Source organism: Aotus nancymaae, unplaced genomic scaffold (genome assembly GCF_030222135.1).
Source record: "Aotus nancymaae isolate 86718 unplaced genomic scaffold, 86718_ANA_hifiasm-v0.15.2.pri h1tg000012l, whole genome shotgun sequence".
Classification (NCBI taxonomy): domain Eukaryota; kingdom Metazoa; phylum Chordata; class Mammalia; order Primates; family Aotidae; genus Aotus; species Aotus nancymaae.
This window is the reverse complement of record NW_026988423.1, coordinates 14,930,210-14,945,628: the sequence shown is the minus strand read 5'-3', so window position 1 is coordinate 14,945,628 and position 15,419 is coordinate 14,930,210. Positions and strand designations below refer to the sequence as shown.

The window sequence follows — 15,419 nt, the reverse complement described above, 5'->3', positions numbered from 1 at the left end:
GGACAGCTGGAAATTAGGGGAGCTAAATGAACACAAATTATCTTTTAACAAACATATTCTTCATAAGATTTTCAGTATTATAATTTTTCATTTTTCTGTAAATTCACTTTGTCTCATAGCTTTAACAAGTTTATCTTTACTCATATTGACTAATATCTTGGAAAAGCATATAAATTCTACTTTTTTGTCTTCAACAGAGGGGCATAAAGAAGTCATAATAATGTCTCGTATCCTATAACACCATATATCATTGCCATTGGAGAATTAAACTATGCTTGTTTATTAATTGCACTACACTAGCCACCTACGATGGTTAATAGACAGCAGAGGTGGGTTTTGTAATGCAGAGAAAAATGGAAGGGACCACATATTTTAATACAATGTACCTCAGTCTGGGATCTAGAAGGGGAGATGATGGGCCAACCACTTTTAGATCTGCCATAGCTAAAAAACCATAATGTTACATATTAATGTTCTCTTTAGGTATATATACAGATACCATTAACTAGGTTAGCCACAGAACAGGAAGGGTTATTTTAGAATTATAACAGTCATCTTCCAATGATAGACAGGACGAGTAATTGAAAAACATGGAAAAACCTAAAAAGAGAATGAAGGCATCTATAAAAAGAGACTGCCTCTTTTTAATACTTTATATGGCAGTGAAGAAAAGAACAAAGGAACCTCTTTTCAGTTATCTTTTTATTTCTTCAAATTTGATTTTACTACAATTTGCATATTATATAATGCTTGTTAAAAACATTGGAAATTATAGGTGATCTTTATTTCTAAAACTTATATAATACATATATTATTTACATGATCATAGAAAACCTATTCTTAAAAAGTCTTTTTCATAAATCATCTAAAATCTAATGATATAAATTGTACCTAGAATGTCACATTTCAGTACTCCAAATAGAGAGAGATTTGAAGATAGTGAAAATAACACAGCCTCTGGATTTGACAGTTTAAATCTTCTCTTTACCACTTTCCTGCGTGACCTTGGGATTCTTATTCTGAATCTCAATTTCTCATCTTTAAAATGAAAATAATCTCACCTACCTTATAACGTTGTGAGAACCGAATAAGGTAATATAACCTAGCCAAGTGCCTGGCATATCGAAGGCTTCAACACATGTTAGTTTCTTTACTTTCTCATGTCCTCTCAGTCTTAATATTTAAGTTTAGAAAATGGAAAAAAGCTTGTTTTGTAATCAAAATGAAACCAATAAAATACATCTTTATTTAATAGCTTTAATCTCATCAAAGTAAACTGTGACTTTTAGAGCAATATGCATGATATGCAGAGATCACTAAATAGTGTTTCAAAAAGAAACGAAAAAAATAAGGTAACTATGGGACTCAAAAGGACATGCAACTGATTTTCTATAACTTCTATATATCATCTTTTATTTAAATTAAAAATTTGACCTGTAAGTTTGCTATATTCTAAGATGTATAGGATAGCCTCCACTGGAAAATTAAAGTATAATTATAAAACTTCTGTTACTTTAATAGGTCATTAGATTAACCCACCTATCATGATAAGGACACAAGCTAGTAGATTTTGTCAATGAGGTGGTTAGAATGGAAATATAAAAGTATCTTTTTAGGTCAGGCATGGTGGCTCATGCCTGTAATCCTGGCACTTTGGGAAGCTGAAGTGGGAGGACAGCTTGAGCCCAGGAGTTCAACCAGCCTGGGCACATAGCAAGACCCTGTCTATATACATATACATATACATATACATGTACATACATATATATATATGTGTGTGTTTTTAAAAAGAGTCTTTTTAAAGTAGAAAATCATATTTGAATCTTTAGTATCGAAGTCCTTCAAGTTTAGATATAGTTAATTATATCAGAGAAAGAATATAGATTTTAATCGTAGAATAATTATATATTAATAAATATTTATAGAACATTAAATTATTAATAAAAAAGTCCAGGTGTTCTTCAAATATTTGGTGAATTAATTTCATTTTTTTCTCATATTTTAGATCTGATTTTTACATAAACCATCTTGGACACATGAAAATAGATTTTAAAGGACTCTATAAAAAAATGACTTTAAAACCTTCCTCACTGATGCATTTTTCAATGTTTAATGATTGTTACATTCTCTTACATCTATTCTGTATTCCTTAAGCAGGGGGAAGAAGTGCAGTTGCCTGTCATGTTCAATATAAAAATACAGAAATGTAGAAATAGGATATTTTACTTTCTCTTATTGTAGTCCAATTAAATTTCATATTGTATTTGAGAATCTATAATTCATCTCATGGGCAACTGGAGTTTTTTCTCCTGAAGGCTCATAACTATTTATGGATGCCTATTTTGTTATTCTTATATCTATTCAACTTTATTGTCTCTGTTCTCTTTTCCAGTATACCAAAATCATTCTGAAGCTAAATCTCATTCATAGGATGATAAATATTAAACATACCACCAGAAAACTAAATCCATGTCCCTTGTTAACAGATCATTTAAATCAATGCTTATCAAGCTGCGTTCCAAACAGAAATTCCATGGTGTCGTAGGACCCTCTGGGAGTACAGAAGGGAATTTTTAAGTGGGGAACAAAACCCTGTGCATCCTCCTCAATTCAAACAGAACTCTGCTTTTGCTTGATTTTAAATATTGGGCTTCCATGAAGATTTGCAGGATTGTACTGCTTTAAAGGAAAATAGAAGCCTGACAGTCATTGATTTAGGACAATAAAAATATTTAACACCAAAATTACTATGGAAGTCTATTATGAAGTAATCATTATCCTTCAGTTGGTTATGAGCTTGACAGCAGTACAGTTAAGAGAGGTAGCTTTGAGAATTGGAAAGGGCTAAGGAAAAAGGAAAGGAAAAAGATTTCCTTCACCATATAAGGTCTACAATTTGAGGCAAAATTAATCATGGGAAGCATATCTAGCTGGTCAAGATCCAAGTGAATTAACAGTCTAAAGATAATGAAGAAAACATATCTGTTTAGTAGATGTAAAAAGGTCTTATTAACAAAAGTTGAAAACATGGACTCTAATCCCTTTTTTTCCCCATTTTGTATAACTGGTGTAAGACTAGTTAGGTGATAAGAAGATCTGTGATAACTTTGTTTCTATGTAATAGGATTACTAAGGCTGCCAAGTTTTAGGTTAGAATTTAAAAAGCACGCTTGAGATAATAGGAAAATTTCTCACTGATTGGTCTATTAAAGTACATGATATTGATGACATCTAGAATGATGTACTTAGAATTATAAACTGGTGCTATGGAATATAACTTTAATATCTGTCCTTGTCAGGCTCTACAGTGATATAATTAAACAACAACAAAAAGCTAGCTCTGATTCTTTGATTCGTTTCATAGTCTCTAAGGATTTTCTTTAAAAACAATAAGAGAAAAGGGGCACTGCCAAAGAACCTGTAATACCTGACACTCACCTAGAGGGAATTTAAGCTATCCTTTAATGAATGTTACTTCTAGTAAACGGAGGCTTACAAAACAGTCTACTGAGAGGTTATTTAATAGAAATATAATGTGAGCCACATATATAGTTTTAAATTATCTGGCATAGCACATTAAAAAAGTAAAAAGCAGCTGAAGTTAATTTTAGTATGTATTTCATTTAGTTCAATATATCAAATTTTTAAAATCTATAATCAATATAAAAGTTATTCAAATAGTTTACATATTTTTGTACTAAGTCTCTGAAATGTGGTATGTATTTTACATTTACAGCATATCTCAATTTGGGCTAGACACATTTCAAGAGTTCAACAGCCACATGTAGCTGGTGGCTATCTTAATGGATCATGCAGGTCTACTGCCCGTAAGTTTGATATAGTTTTGTTGAGACAGCCAAAAACAAATTTGTATGAACTCCGGGAATTTTTAGTCTCATCTGTAGTCTAAACCATACATTTGGACTAGGTGTCCAAGATGATTTTATGAACCATAAATCAGTGCTGTACTTAAATGACAAACAGGCAACAGGAAAGCAAAACCAAGCAAACAACTGAAGGCAAATTTTAGAGCCTAGGCAAGAAAGCCTTCAGTATTTGAATTTATATTAAAAGGAGTTCTCAAGTTCATACAGCTTTATAAAGCAGATTAGATACAGGAAAGCCTTTGTACTTTTTAAAAGATTAATCAGAAGCTTAAATCCTGATTGTAGAGATTGCTAAACTCTGCGTGGCTTAGTTCATTGTTCCTGATACAGAGGAAAGTTATCACAGCTTAATGCATTTTCTCTGTTCATATTCTGACTCTGTGATCTATATCTGATTTCTGCTTAAACTTTATGAAGATTACGTCAGTGATTTACCTGCAGTGTTTTTTTTTTAATACTCCAGTTAACAATCAGATGTGTACTAATACCAGCTGTTTTCCAACGTGACTCTTTTTGGAGGACTGAGTATAAACTCTCAAGCAAATGGTTGGTTTATTTCTCTATTCTGTGCCATTTGACTGGTATACAAAAGCAATGATGTTCTTGGTGCATCTTTTTCCAGTAGTCGTCCACAATTTAACCTTTGCATATATTTCCAAATATAAGTGGGTCTCTTTGTCTCCAATCTTAGTGCTCAAATCCATTCTCTACATTTCTCCATAGATTTTTGCTGAAGGCAAATGTTACTATACCACTTTTCCCCTTGCTTAAATTCTTCTCGTAGTTGCCTATCACTAACAGAGAGGTAATACAAGCATGGATCCCACTGGCAAAAGTGGTTCAAAACCTGAGATTATTAGCAAACCAAACATTTATCCTAATACTCCCACAAACATGCAAAAACAAGGCCTACCCACCAGTCAGGGGAGAGATTTAATCTAAACCCAGAAACCTGGGTTCACTGCCCAAAAGGTAGGACTTGCCATGATGAAGAGGGGAAAAGTTTCAACAGCCTGTTCATATCAAAAACACAAGACTGCTGTGGCCAGCTTCCATTCTAACACTCAACAGAAGAATGTGTGCTATGGTACGATGTGGAGGTAGCCATGAAGCTCTGGGCTTTTTCTTTCACCATTCTTATTTTATATAACATTTGCAAGAAGTGGAAATAGGATATGGAGATTTAGTTAATTTTAATGAAGTCAGATGACTAGGTCATGGAAGCATATTGAAGAGCTCAAACAGTTTTCTGTACCAAAGGGCTCTTACACCAATTGATCACATTCCAACTCTAGATGGCTCACTAGATTTTCTTTTTTTTTAATGGGGTCTCACTCTGTTGTCCAGGCTGGAGTGCAGTGACGAGATCTAAGCTCACTGCAGCCTCTGCCTCCCGGGTTCTTTCCTTCATCCCATCTCAGCCTCCCGTGTAGGCATGTATCACCACATCCAGCTAATCTTTTTTAGTAGAAATGGGATTTTGCCATGTTGCCCAGGCTGGTCTTGAACTCCTGGCCTCAAGTGATTCACCTGCCTCGGCCTCCCAAAGTGCTGGGATTACAGGTATATGTCCGGCCCGGATTGCATTTTCTTAACCACAAGTCATCTGAACCTAAAACCAAGGAAAAATCTAAAAAGCACTGGATTCATTTAAGGAAATAATATGAATTTAAACTAGAAGGTACATGTGGATAGAGACTAATTCTATATTCCACAAGAGTAGAATACTAGAAGATGTACTTTTAAATAACTCTTCTGGTAATTCTGGTATACAGCCATGGTTGTAAGTGTTCCTCAAGGATCTATGACCTTCCTTCACTAATCCCTCCTTTAGCAATTTTATGGCTTTTGGTCTTACATATTATCATTAAGGTAATCATTTAGATATTCTGGATTATTACAAGAATAAGATCATTTTTGTGGTCAAGTTTGGGAAAGATCAAACAATAAAGAGGTAATCTTACTGAAGTCCTTCTCAAAGCCATAAGCACATTCTACACCTCTATGACACTTGGTGAGATTCTCTCTACTCTATTAGAAGGATTGTTTGCATCCAAACTGATCTCCTACCTCCCATACATCACTGCAAAAATGATCAGTATAAGGCACAACTCTACCCTTGGCACTCCTCTACTTATAACCCTTCAATTACCTTAAATTACAGAGCCAGCTTTAAATTCTCTAGTAAGATCTGGGTTTAACCTTTTCAACTTCATTTTTCTCTTTTTTATATGATGAAGAGTATAGGCTTTTAAGTCAGACATTTTTGGGTTTGAATTCTGTTTTGTCTTGGCAAGTAACTCAAATCTTGTTGCATTTGCTTATAAATGAAAGAAAGATAATACTGCCACCACCCAAGAAAGCTATTTAGAGGATTCTAAGGTTGGTTCTCCTCCTAGTCTATGTGAAAGAACTTGCTGTCACCTACAGAACACAGTAGTTCTCTAATTTCAGCATACATCATTATTAGAGGGCATACTACTTACAAAGTGATGCCTGAGTTACACTTTGAACTTGACTTGGTAGGTCTGCATGGGGCTCTAGAAGTGCACTGTCCAATATAGTACTCAATAGCCACATAAGGATACTGAGCACCTGAAATATGGCTATTCTGAATTGAGATGTGCTGTAAGACATACACCAGACTTCAAAGACTTAAAATCAGAAGACTAATGCAGGCCAGGAGTGGTGGCTCATGCCTGTAATCCCAGCACTTTGGGAGGCTAAGGGGGGCAGATCACTTGAGGTCAGGAGTTTGAGACTAGCATGGCCAACATGATGAGATCCTGGCTCTACTAAAAAACAAAAAAAATCAGCCAGGCCTGGTGGCATGTGCCTGTAATCCCAGCTACTCAGGGAAGCTGAAGGGGCAGAGGTTGCCGTGAGCCGAGATCATGCCACTGCACTCTAGCCTGGGTGACAGACTGAGTGAGACCTTATCTCAAAAAAAAAAAAAAAAAAAAAAAAAAAGGTATTCAATAACTTTAAAATTGATTGTTAGCAAGATATTTTAGATATGTTAGCCTAAACAAAATATATTAGTTCCATTATTTTACCTGTTTCTTTTTACTTTTTAATGTAGGTACTAGAAAATGTAACATGACATACATGGTTTGCATTGTCTTTCCCTTGAATAGCACTGATATCAAATCTGCATTTCAACAAGTCCCTCAGATGATCCTCTGGTAGGCATCCTCAGGTCGCCTTCTGAGAAACTGCATATGAAATTCTAAGCTCTCTAGAAGAAGAACTGATGCTTTTATACATATATATCTTTTTATCTTCACAGTGCTAGAACACTGTGAGCAGTTACCCATAAACTGATTGAATTTAAATGTGCTTTAAATATTGAGCCATCACAATTACAAAAAAAAATTTCTTTTAAAATTTCATTTAATTTTAAATATTTGTTTTGGTATAGGTAGGTGTTCCCTATGTTTCTCAGGCTGGTCTCAAACTCCTGGCCTCAAATGATGCTTCCACCTTGACCTCTTAAAGTGCTAGGATTACAAGTGTGAGCCTCCCTGCCTGGCCAAAAAAATTATCACTGAAAGTTTTTTGCTTTTTTTCCCCCTAGTTCCTTAAGAATTATTTCTGATTTACATTTATTGAATGGAAACAATTCAAACTACAAAACAATTCAAACAACAGCTTTGGTTTGTTCTCAAATCAATAAAATACATGGCTTATTTTCCAGAAGAATTAGGGTTATTTAACTTCATATAGAAATAGACCATTTGACTAGATTCCAAAATTGTTGAATATTATCATATCAAGTTAACTTAAAACTACTGATTAATACTAAACCAGGAACACACATTATTATTATTATTTTTTTGAGACAGAGTCTCCCTCTGTCACCTAGGCTGGAGTGCAATGGCATGATCTTCGCTCACTGCAAACTCTGCCTCCCGGGTTCAAGTGATTCTCCTGTCTCAGCCTCCTGAGTAGCTGGGATTACAGGCACCCGTCACCACACCCAGCTACTTTTTGTATTTTTAGTAGAGACAGGGTTTCATCATATTGGCCACGCTGGTCTTAAACTCCTAACCTCAAGTGATCTGCCCACCTCAGCCTCCCAAAGTGCTGGGATTACAGGCGTAAGCCACCATGCCTGGCCCACATACTAATTTTTATACCACAGAAATTTAGCCAGATAAGGACAAAAAGAGACATATCTGAGAAAAGTGGGTCTCCATACAGGGATAAATGAAGTGAAGATGGCTGAGGGCCCTGAAAGAAGAGAAAGGAAAACTAATGCTTTCTAAAGTTAACATCAGGATATGGAAAAGTGTTACTTTAATGACTGTGACAAGAAAAATAGCTACAAAATTAGAAATAACTTTTAAAGATTATTTGGAAATAATTTTCAGTAATGATTTTTCTACTTACCTCATTGCCACATTGCTGCCATCAATAACTATTGGTCTCAGATTTTCACCATCATCTGTTACAATCTCTTGCATTGGAGATTCAGACCTCTGAGATTCCAGGGAAGAAGTTTCCCGTGTTACAGTGTTAATTGTACTAACTGTTTGATCAGCCTCACTTTTATTTCCAAGTTTGACAAGTTCTCCCAAAATATCATTGATTAAAGCATCAGTACCAAGTTTGTTTAGCACAAGCTGAACCTGTTCTTCAGAATAACCTAACTTAAGTGCAAACTCCAGTTTTGTTTGGTATTCTCGCACCACATCGGGTAGTTTCTTCGCTTCCTTGGATGTAGTCTGGGACTCATCAGGTTTAAAGTCTTGCAAAATTTCATTGCGCTTGAGTATGTGAGGCTCTAAACAGGGAGACCTGCAGAGTTGCCTGTGAGTCTTAGTTAATAAGCCTGGCTCTATTGAAATGCTACTCAATTGTACTGACTCATGATCAGAATTTGTGTTTTCTTCAGAGTCACCAGAGCTTGCATTCTCTTCAGACACCTCTTTTTCATCCTTCCCTGCATGAACAGTATCCATAGTTGGTTTTTCTACTGCTGACCAAGGCACAGCTGCACTTAACTGTGGGTCGGTGCTCTCCACATAAAGGTGGCTGAGGTCATGCCCTAGGTGATCCTTCAAGCCCATCAAGTTGTTACGTGTACTTGACTCCACTTTGCTGTTTTTTCTGTATTCCTGAATGCAAAGCACCCCGTATTCCTAGAGAAAAACGTAAAATGTTTAGAATTTCATAGTTATGGCTTGATTTCTGTCTCAATGGAGAAGTCAGAAGAGAAATACTCAACTACTGAATATCTAGTAATACTTTGTATTTTGTCTACATCCTCTCCTCCTAACACCCTTGCCAAGAGAGTATCATCTGCCATTTTTTCAGATGAAGAAGTTATGAATTAGAAATAAATGAAGTGATTTATTTCTTCATTCCTCCAAGGCAACAAAGTAAATAAGTAGAACTGGATTTTTACCCAGTTTCATCTGACTCTAAAACCCATGTTTTTCTCACTATATCATGCTCTTTCTCAATCTCGATGGATCAGATTTTTCTACTTTTAGGACGGCTTTTAATTCTAGTGTGGCATAGAATATTATCAAAATGCATGTGTTAAATATGCATGACAGGTTATTTATATTTTTCTCTAACAGAATTCATAAGTATCTATAAATATTCTTTTAAAGAGAAAGGTACATAGAAAGGAAACATTAACTTATACTTGAAAAATCATTAATCTGGATGAAGCTTAACAGCAATCTGAAAAACTCAAAAATAATATAGATACTGCAGTGAAAGAGCACATATTCTAAGATGGCCAGAAGGGAATTAAATAATTACAAGATGAGTTAAATTCTTTTTAGCGATGAATAGGGTTTTGCCTTAGTAATCATGCTTTTTTGACTATGGAACATGGTAACACAATATAATTTCTAGCATTATGTTATCCTTATTAAGTGCCAGGGAAACAACAGACTATTTCATTCTAGGAAAAAATAAAAGTTGTTTTATTCTATGTGCACTTATGGAAAGCAGAGATGATATCTCACATAAAATTAGCAGGAAACAATTAGGCATATTAAATATATAATATTATCTCAGTTTCTTGAATTTTATGGTAGAAAATGTTCCTGTATTTTATCAGATTAACTAGCCATTAATCTGCATTTGGTTAAAAAGTAATCTTTTTTTTTTCCTATTTTTCACCATATAGGAATACTTTTACTATTTAAAATTGGTTTGTTTTTTGCCGTTTTACGATTTTTCCTTAAAGACTATTGGAAATACTATTTCTCTACTAGGAACAGGTTAGAAAAATAAAACTATTTTCTCTGGTACTTCATTGTAAATTGTAAGAACTATATCCACATCAATAATGATTTCCTTTTTTTTTTTTTGAGATGGAGTCTCATTCTGTTGCCCAGGCTGGACTGCAGTGGCATGATCTCAGCTCACTATAACCTCTGCCTCCAATATTCAAGTGATTCTTCTGCTTCAGCCTCCCAAGTAGCTGGGATTACAGGCGTGTGCCACCATGCTTGGCTAATTTTTATATTTTTAGCAGAGACAAGGTTTCACTATGTTGGCCAGGATGGTCTTGAACTCCTGACCTCAAGTGATCCGCCCGCCTTGGCCTCCCAAAGTGCTGGGATTACAGATGTAAGCCACTGTGCCTGGCCTCACGATTTACTTATTAAGGCAATTCTAGTGTTCTGGCCAGGTACAGTATTAGCAAGTGAGTGGTAGTTGAATTTGAGACTGTCATAAAATATCTATTTAAAACTAACCTAAAAAAGAAAACTGAGGAAATGTTTTTAAAGCTCATCAACATCATATTTACACTAGAAAATACCTATTATATAAATGTTAAAAGAAAATGCTAAGTGATTTTCTGAGAAGTCACAAATTTGAAAGCATACCTGGTAAACTTTAATTAGATCAAGTAATGAAATAAATTTTATTAACTATGGTAAATACTAGAGAAGAGAACATGGAATCTTTAGCTTGATAAAGCACTTAAGATTCCTTCAGTGTAGAACTCCTACACACTTCTACAGGAGTTTCCTCAGGGCTTATTCCCTGAGAAGGTAGACAACTTTAATATCATTGTTCTACTAATACAGCATTCATTAGTTTTAAAGAAACATCAAATTCCTCTAGCTCTGGATTGTCCAACTCATAAAAAGAAATATCCCTTAGGAGAGCTCTATATACATCTGCTTCATTATGAAGCTATATCCATTTCAATTTTTTCCTATTAATATGGATACGTATGAGCCCAATTATTTAGAATTGAAAGGAGTTTAAAAACAGATTTTTACACCCTGTGATTTATTAACTACTGTAATATACTAACACCATAATGCAAGTAACAAATCACAGCATCATCCTAATAAAGGCATACAGTTAAAAGTCCACACCATGGTCTTCGTGGCGCTCCCACCAAAAGTATCTTAAATGAGGAAAACCTATTGGAAGCTGGGCTGCCTGGCAACCAGAAGCTGGTTGCTAAGCTGCACTCCTTTAACATGCCATCATGAATGCTAGCACAGTGAAAGAATAATTTGGTATGAACAAAAGCCTATAAAAGAGACTGGGACTTAAGTGCGTCTGGTTTACCCTCCGAGAACAATGCAGCTGCCAAACCAATCTGGAAGCTCCGACATCACTGTTCTGTAAACCCCACAATCTGCTCTGACTGCAGGAAGTGCATTTAATGGGCAACATTTTTGATCTCCCCTGAAAAGTTTGGGTTTTGCATAAGTGCTGTTGTGAGATAATTCTTCAAGATAATGACTTGCTGACCAAATCCCTGAATTTACCTAGGAAATATTTTTTAATATTGAACAGTTTGGGGTTTTTATTTTTTTACTATATCAGACAAGATGAATACCTTATGAAAAATACAACCAGTGGCAAATATTAGAAAGAAGTGTTCTGCTTAAAGGATAAGTGCAATTATTCTTCTTAATTTTCACATTTTTCAAAGAAACAATATCAGATACTGAAGTTTTCAAACTGAAAATTAATCACTCTAAAAAGTATTTAAATCTTTCTGTATCTTTGATCTAATATTTTTAAAAAGTGTCAATGAGACTACCTAAACCTGCTATACCATGTAATTTTATTATATGGCTATCATGATACAAGGGGGAAAATGGGATTTTCAGTTTTTTTAAATAACTAAATCACACAAACCTCATTTGTATACCAAAGTATTTAGTGACTTCCACACACTCTTAATGTCTGATAATTTATGTAATTTGCACATAATTTTAAATAAAAAGTTTATAATAATTAGGTTGACTTTTTATTGCTAAGGATAAACGTAAGCCTGACCTATTTTTTAAAAAAATTAACATCTAATTTTATTAGGCAAATAAGTTTTGTCTTAAACTATTCCAGTTGAACTTTTTTTCACACTGACAGGCCTTCTCTCTTCATCTTCTAGATTTCGTTGGTTAGCTCATAGAAGGTTATCCAATGTCATTGTGTACTAAACAAGCAGTTAAATGATTTTTGGTCCTTGCAAAACAAAAGACTAAATAGAAACAGTACAAATAGGGATAAATGAGTTCAATTTCCAGGCCTATAAGCCACGTATTTATTCTATGTCACATACTACAGATTTCAAATAACCTGATTTGTATTGATCCAAATGGTAAAGATTTGGTTTTTAAAACTTTGATCTCTAGAATGCTTACTTAACACTTGTAATTAGCAAATGATTGCCCTTACTTACTAGGGCACTTAAAAACAACCCAGAATTTGGCAATATCTTGAAATCATTCAATAAAAACCTAAATGATAAAGATTTAAAAACAAGATATTTTAATAGGCTGCTGTATTTGTTAATATAATGAAATATGCAACACTTACAAGAAATTACTATGAGAAACTTTAGAAGAAAGAATGGTATATAATTTTTATTTTTGTTCAGTGCTTTAAAAATGATTAATATAAACTTTAAAAGGATAGAAAAGACCATTAACAGCACAAAATGTATTATTACATGTAAGATAGAAAATACTTTTCTCCTCATTTCCAAATAAATTATTTAGACTTTTAAGTTTGCATTTACTGAAATGCAAACTCATATAAACCATCTTAAATTTAATCAATTAAACAGTAACTAATAAGGGTAATTTTGCTAATTTCATGAAGCAGCATAGTCCAAGTTTCACAAAATAGGTCAGTTTTTACTCCCATAGTTATCAAAAAACTCTAAGAAATAACAGGTAATTTTTAAACTGTATTATCAGGGCTCCATTATAATTGACCTTAAGACACTATATTCTTGAACACAAAAAGGAATTGGGCAAATATATAATGATTTGCAAACAAATTTCTATAATTACAAATATATAAATTCCTTCCAGATACTGTATTGGAAACTCAATTTTTCTTGCTAAAGGGCAAGCTAAAAATTAATTAATATTATTTGTTGAAAAATAACTAAATGTTCATGCTAATTTTGTAGATGATGACGAACTGTAGCTAATTCTTTTAATTATAAAAAAGAAACTTTGTACTAGCTGAATGCAGGTTTATAATATAATGGCTATTCACTAGAAATGTACACACTGAAGTTCCTCCATCTAGTGACCAAATTTTCTGAAAGTTCTCATTAGTTAACTTGGATAATTCTTCATCTAAATCAGATTTAATAAAATCTTTTTTTTTATTCTAAAGAGCCTCATATTAATCAGGAATATTAGAGCATAAACCTGTTAAGCCGATTTGTTTGTAATGTAAAGTTACAATGCCACAAAAGTGGGTTCTGGGTGTTAGCCAAATGGTAATACTATGAGAACAATGGAAATAAAATAATGAATATGTAATAAATACCTACTGCTGTAGTCTCTGTGTATTTAATTACCATTGTATTTGAGTGAGTGCTGTTGTCTGCATCCCTCTAGCTAACAAAGGAGGGATGTCCCTTTGAACAGATTGGTTAATGCTCTGGGGCAACAGATGTCTACTGGAACTGCAGGAGACCAGCAACTGGTGGCCTGCCCATCTTCGGAAAACTTTCAATAGACTTATGCATATGTTCACACAATAGGGCATGTGGTAGAAATGAAAACCTCTTTTTAACCCTTTATGCTCTTTCTTTCCCTCCCAACTGATAGATGCAAGTCTTTGTCTCTTCCTCCCTTCCCCTTTACAGAACTCTTGAAGAAAATAGTTCTTGGAATGACATCTTCAATCTAATGTCTGAAACTAAGGGGGAAAAAAAAGATGAGAGTGAAGAAATTAGAAACTGTACATGAATACTGAGACTGCTGACAAAGCAAATGAATGCTTAATCATCACATCTAAAACAAGCTGAAACATCTACCTATATCAATCCATCTCCCCAAGCTAGACTTTTAAGACAATAGAAAGTTCTATCAAATCTTATTTTATAGCACCTAGGTATGACAGTGACATCTTAAGAAACTTAAGACTTTGACAAGACAAAATTTAAATTCGCCATTGATCAAAAATATCGGAACATTATAATTTGACTTTAAGTTCCAAATGATTATATGTCATGCCTAATGCCTTATAAATGTTCATGAAGCTATAAGTAATTATTTACATAACTCTAGAATAGAAAAATGTCTGCTTTGCAGACATATTTTACAGAAAGAATTTAATTTTCTGGTATGTTGGCCACCATGTAATAATTTGTAGACTTTCATTTGAAGTGCTTTCTATCTTTTACAGAGTTCAAATTAATACTCTGAATATTTAACAAAGTTTAACTTCCAAGGCATTAAAGTAGCACAGATACTCACGTTAGCAGGAAAATACAAAGACATAGGTTTCTGTAGCAGCTTCAGCAGTAAACTCCTTAACACAATTTTAGCTGCAGACTCCCAGGCAGGCAAGAAGAACAATGAATGGTTGAACAGATGGAATGGCAATGTCTTTGCTTAACCTATTACCGAGTGGAATAACAGCCAATCATAGGCCAGAAAGCTCACAATTAGTTGTCCGGGCAGATGCAAGACAACCTCAGCACCCTGCGTCAGGTTCGTAGGTTTCTAAGATAAGCAAGTTGATGTCATTCGCAGGGTCTGCCCGGGGCAGCATGTGTATTAACGAGGGGTGTGCAGCAACAATAGACCATACAAAGCTGACTAGTAGGCAGCTGCTCTATGAGAGCAGAGTCATTAGGGAGCAGGCTGCCAACAAGAAACACCTGGCTTGGGCAGACTTCGGCTTTTCCTCCTTGCTTTTAATGCATGAAACAAAGAAACCAATTATATTTTAAAGTAGTAAAAGTTTCATGTTTTCAAAAAGTTGAGGCTATACTGTAGTCTATTAGCTTTTCGTTTTTATTAAAGAAAGAAAATAAAGTGTGTCAATGTAGCAATTAACTATTGCAGTATTCCCTGTCTTTAATAAATGGCAAAATGAGACAGAAGGTTATAGTAAAACTATTTCCCTGGAAATAGTGACAAATCTGTATTTTTAAGTATTTGTTAATTTGTTGCAAGACAAAAAAAACAAAAAGAAGAGATGACGAAAATACGATTGCAAAAGGAAAAGACTTAAGAGATTACAAATAGAACTGATTTTTAAAAATTCACTGAAAGTGTAGCATAG

The 15,419-nt window shown here is 34.2% G+C and overlaps 1 protein-coding gene across 3 annotated transcripts in view; it reads right to left on the bottom strand.

Annotated features, from left to right (window-relative positions):
- The window catches only part of ZC3H12C (zinc finger CCCH-type containing 12C), an 82,996-nt gene that overhangs the window by 25,875 nt on the left and 41,702 nt on the right, over positions 1-15,419 (bottom strand). For all 3 annotated transcript variants that reach the window (XM_064375400.1, XM_021671111.2, XM_021671112.2), the window contains one exon: positions 8,280-9,031. In XM_064375400.1, coding sequence (XP_064231470.1) covers positions 8,280-8,959 — 680 coding nt within the window. In that variant the 5' untranslated portion in view covers positions 8,960-9,031. The remainder of the gene's footprint in view (positions 1-8,279; positions 9,032-15,419) is intronic.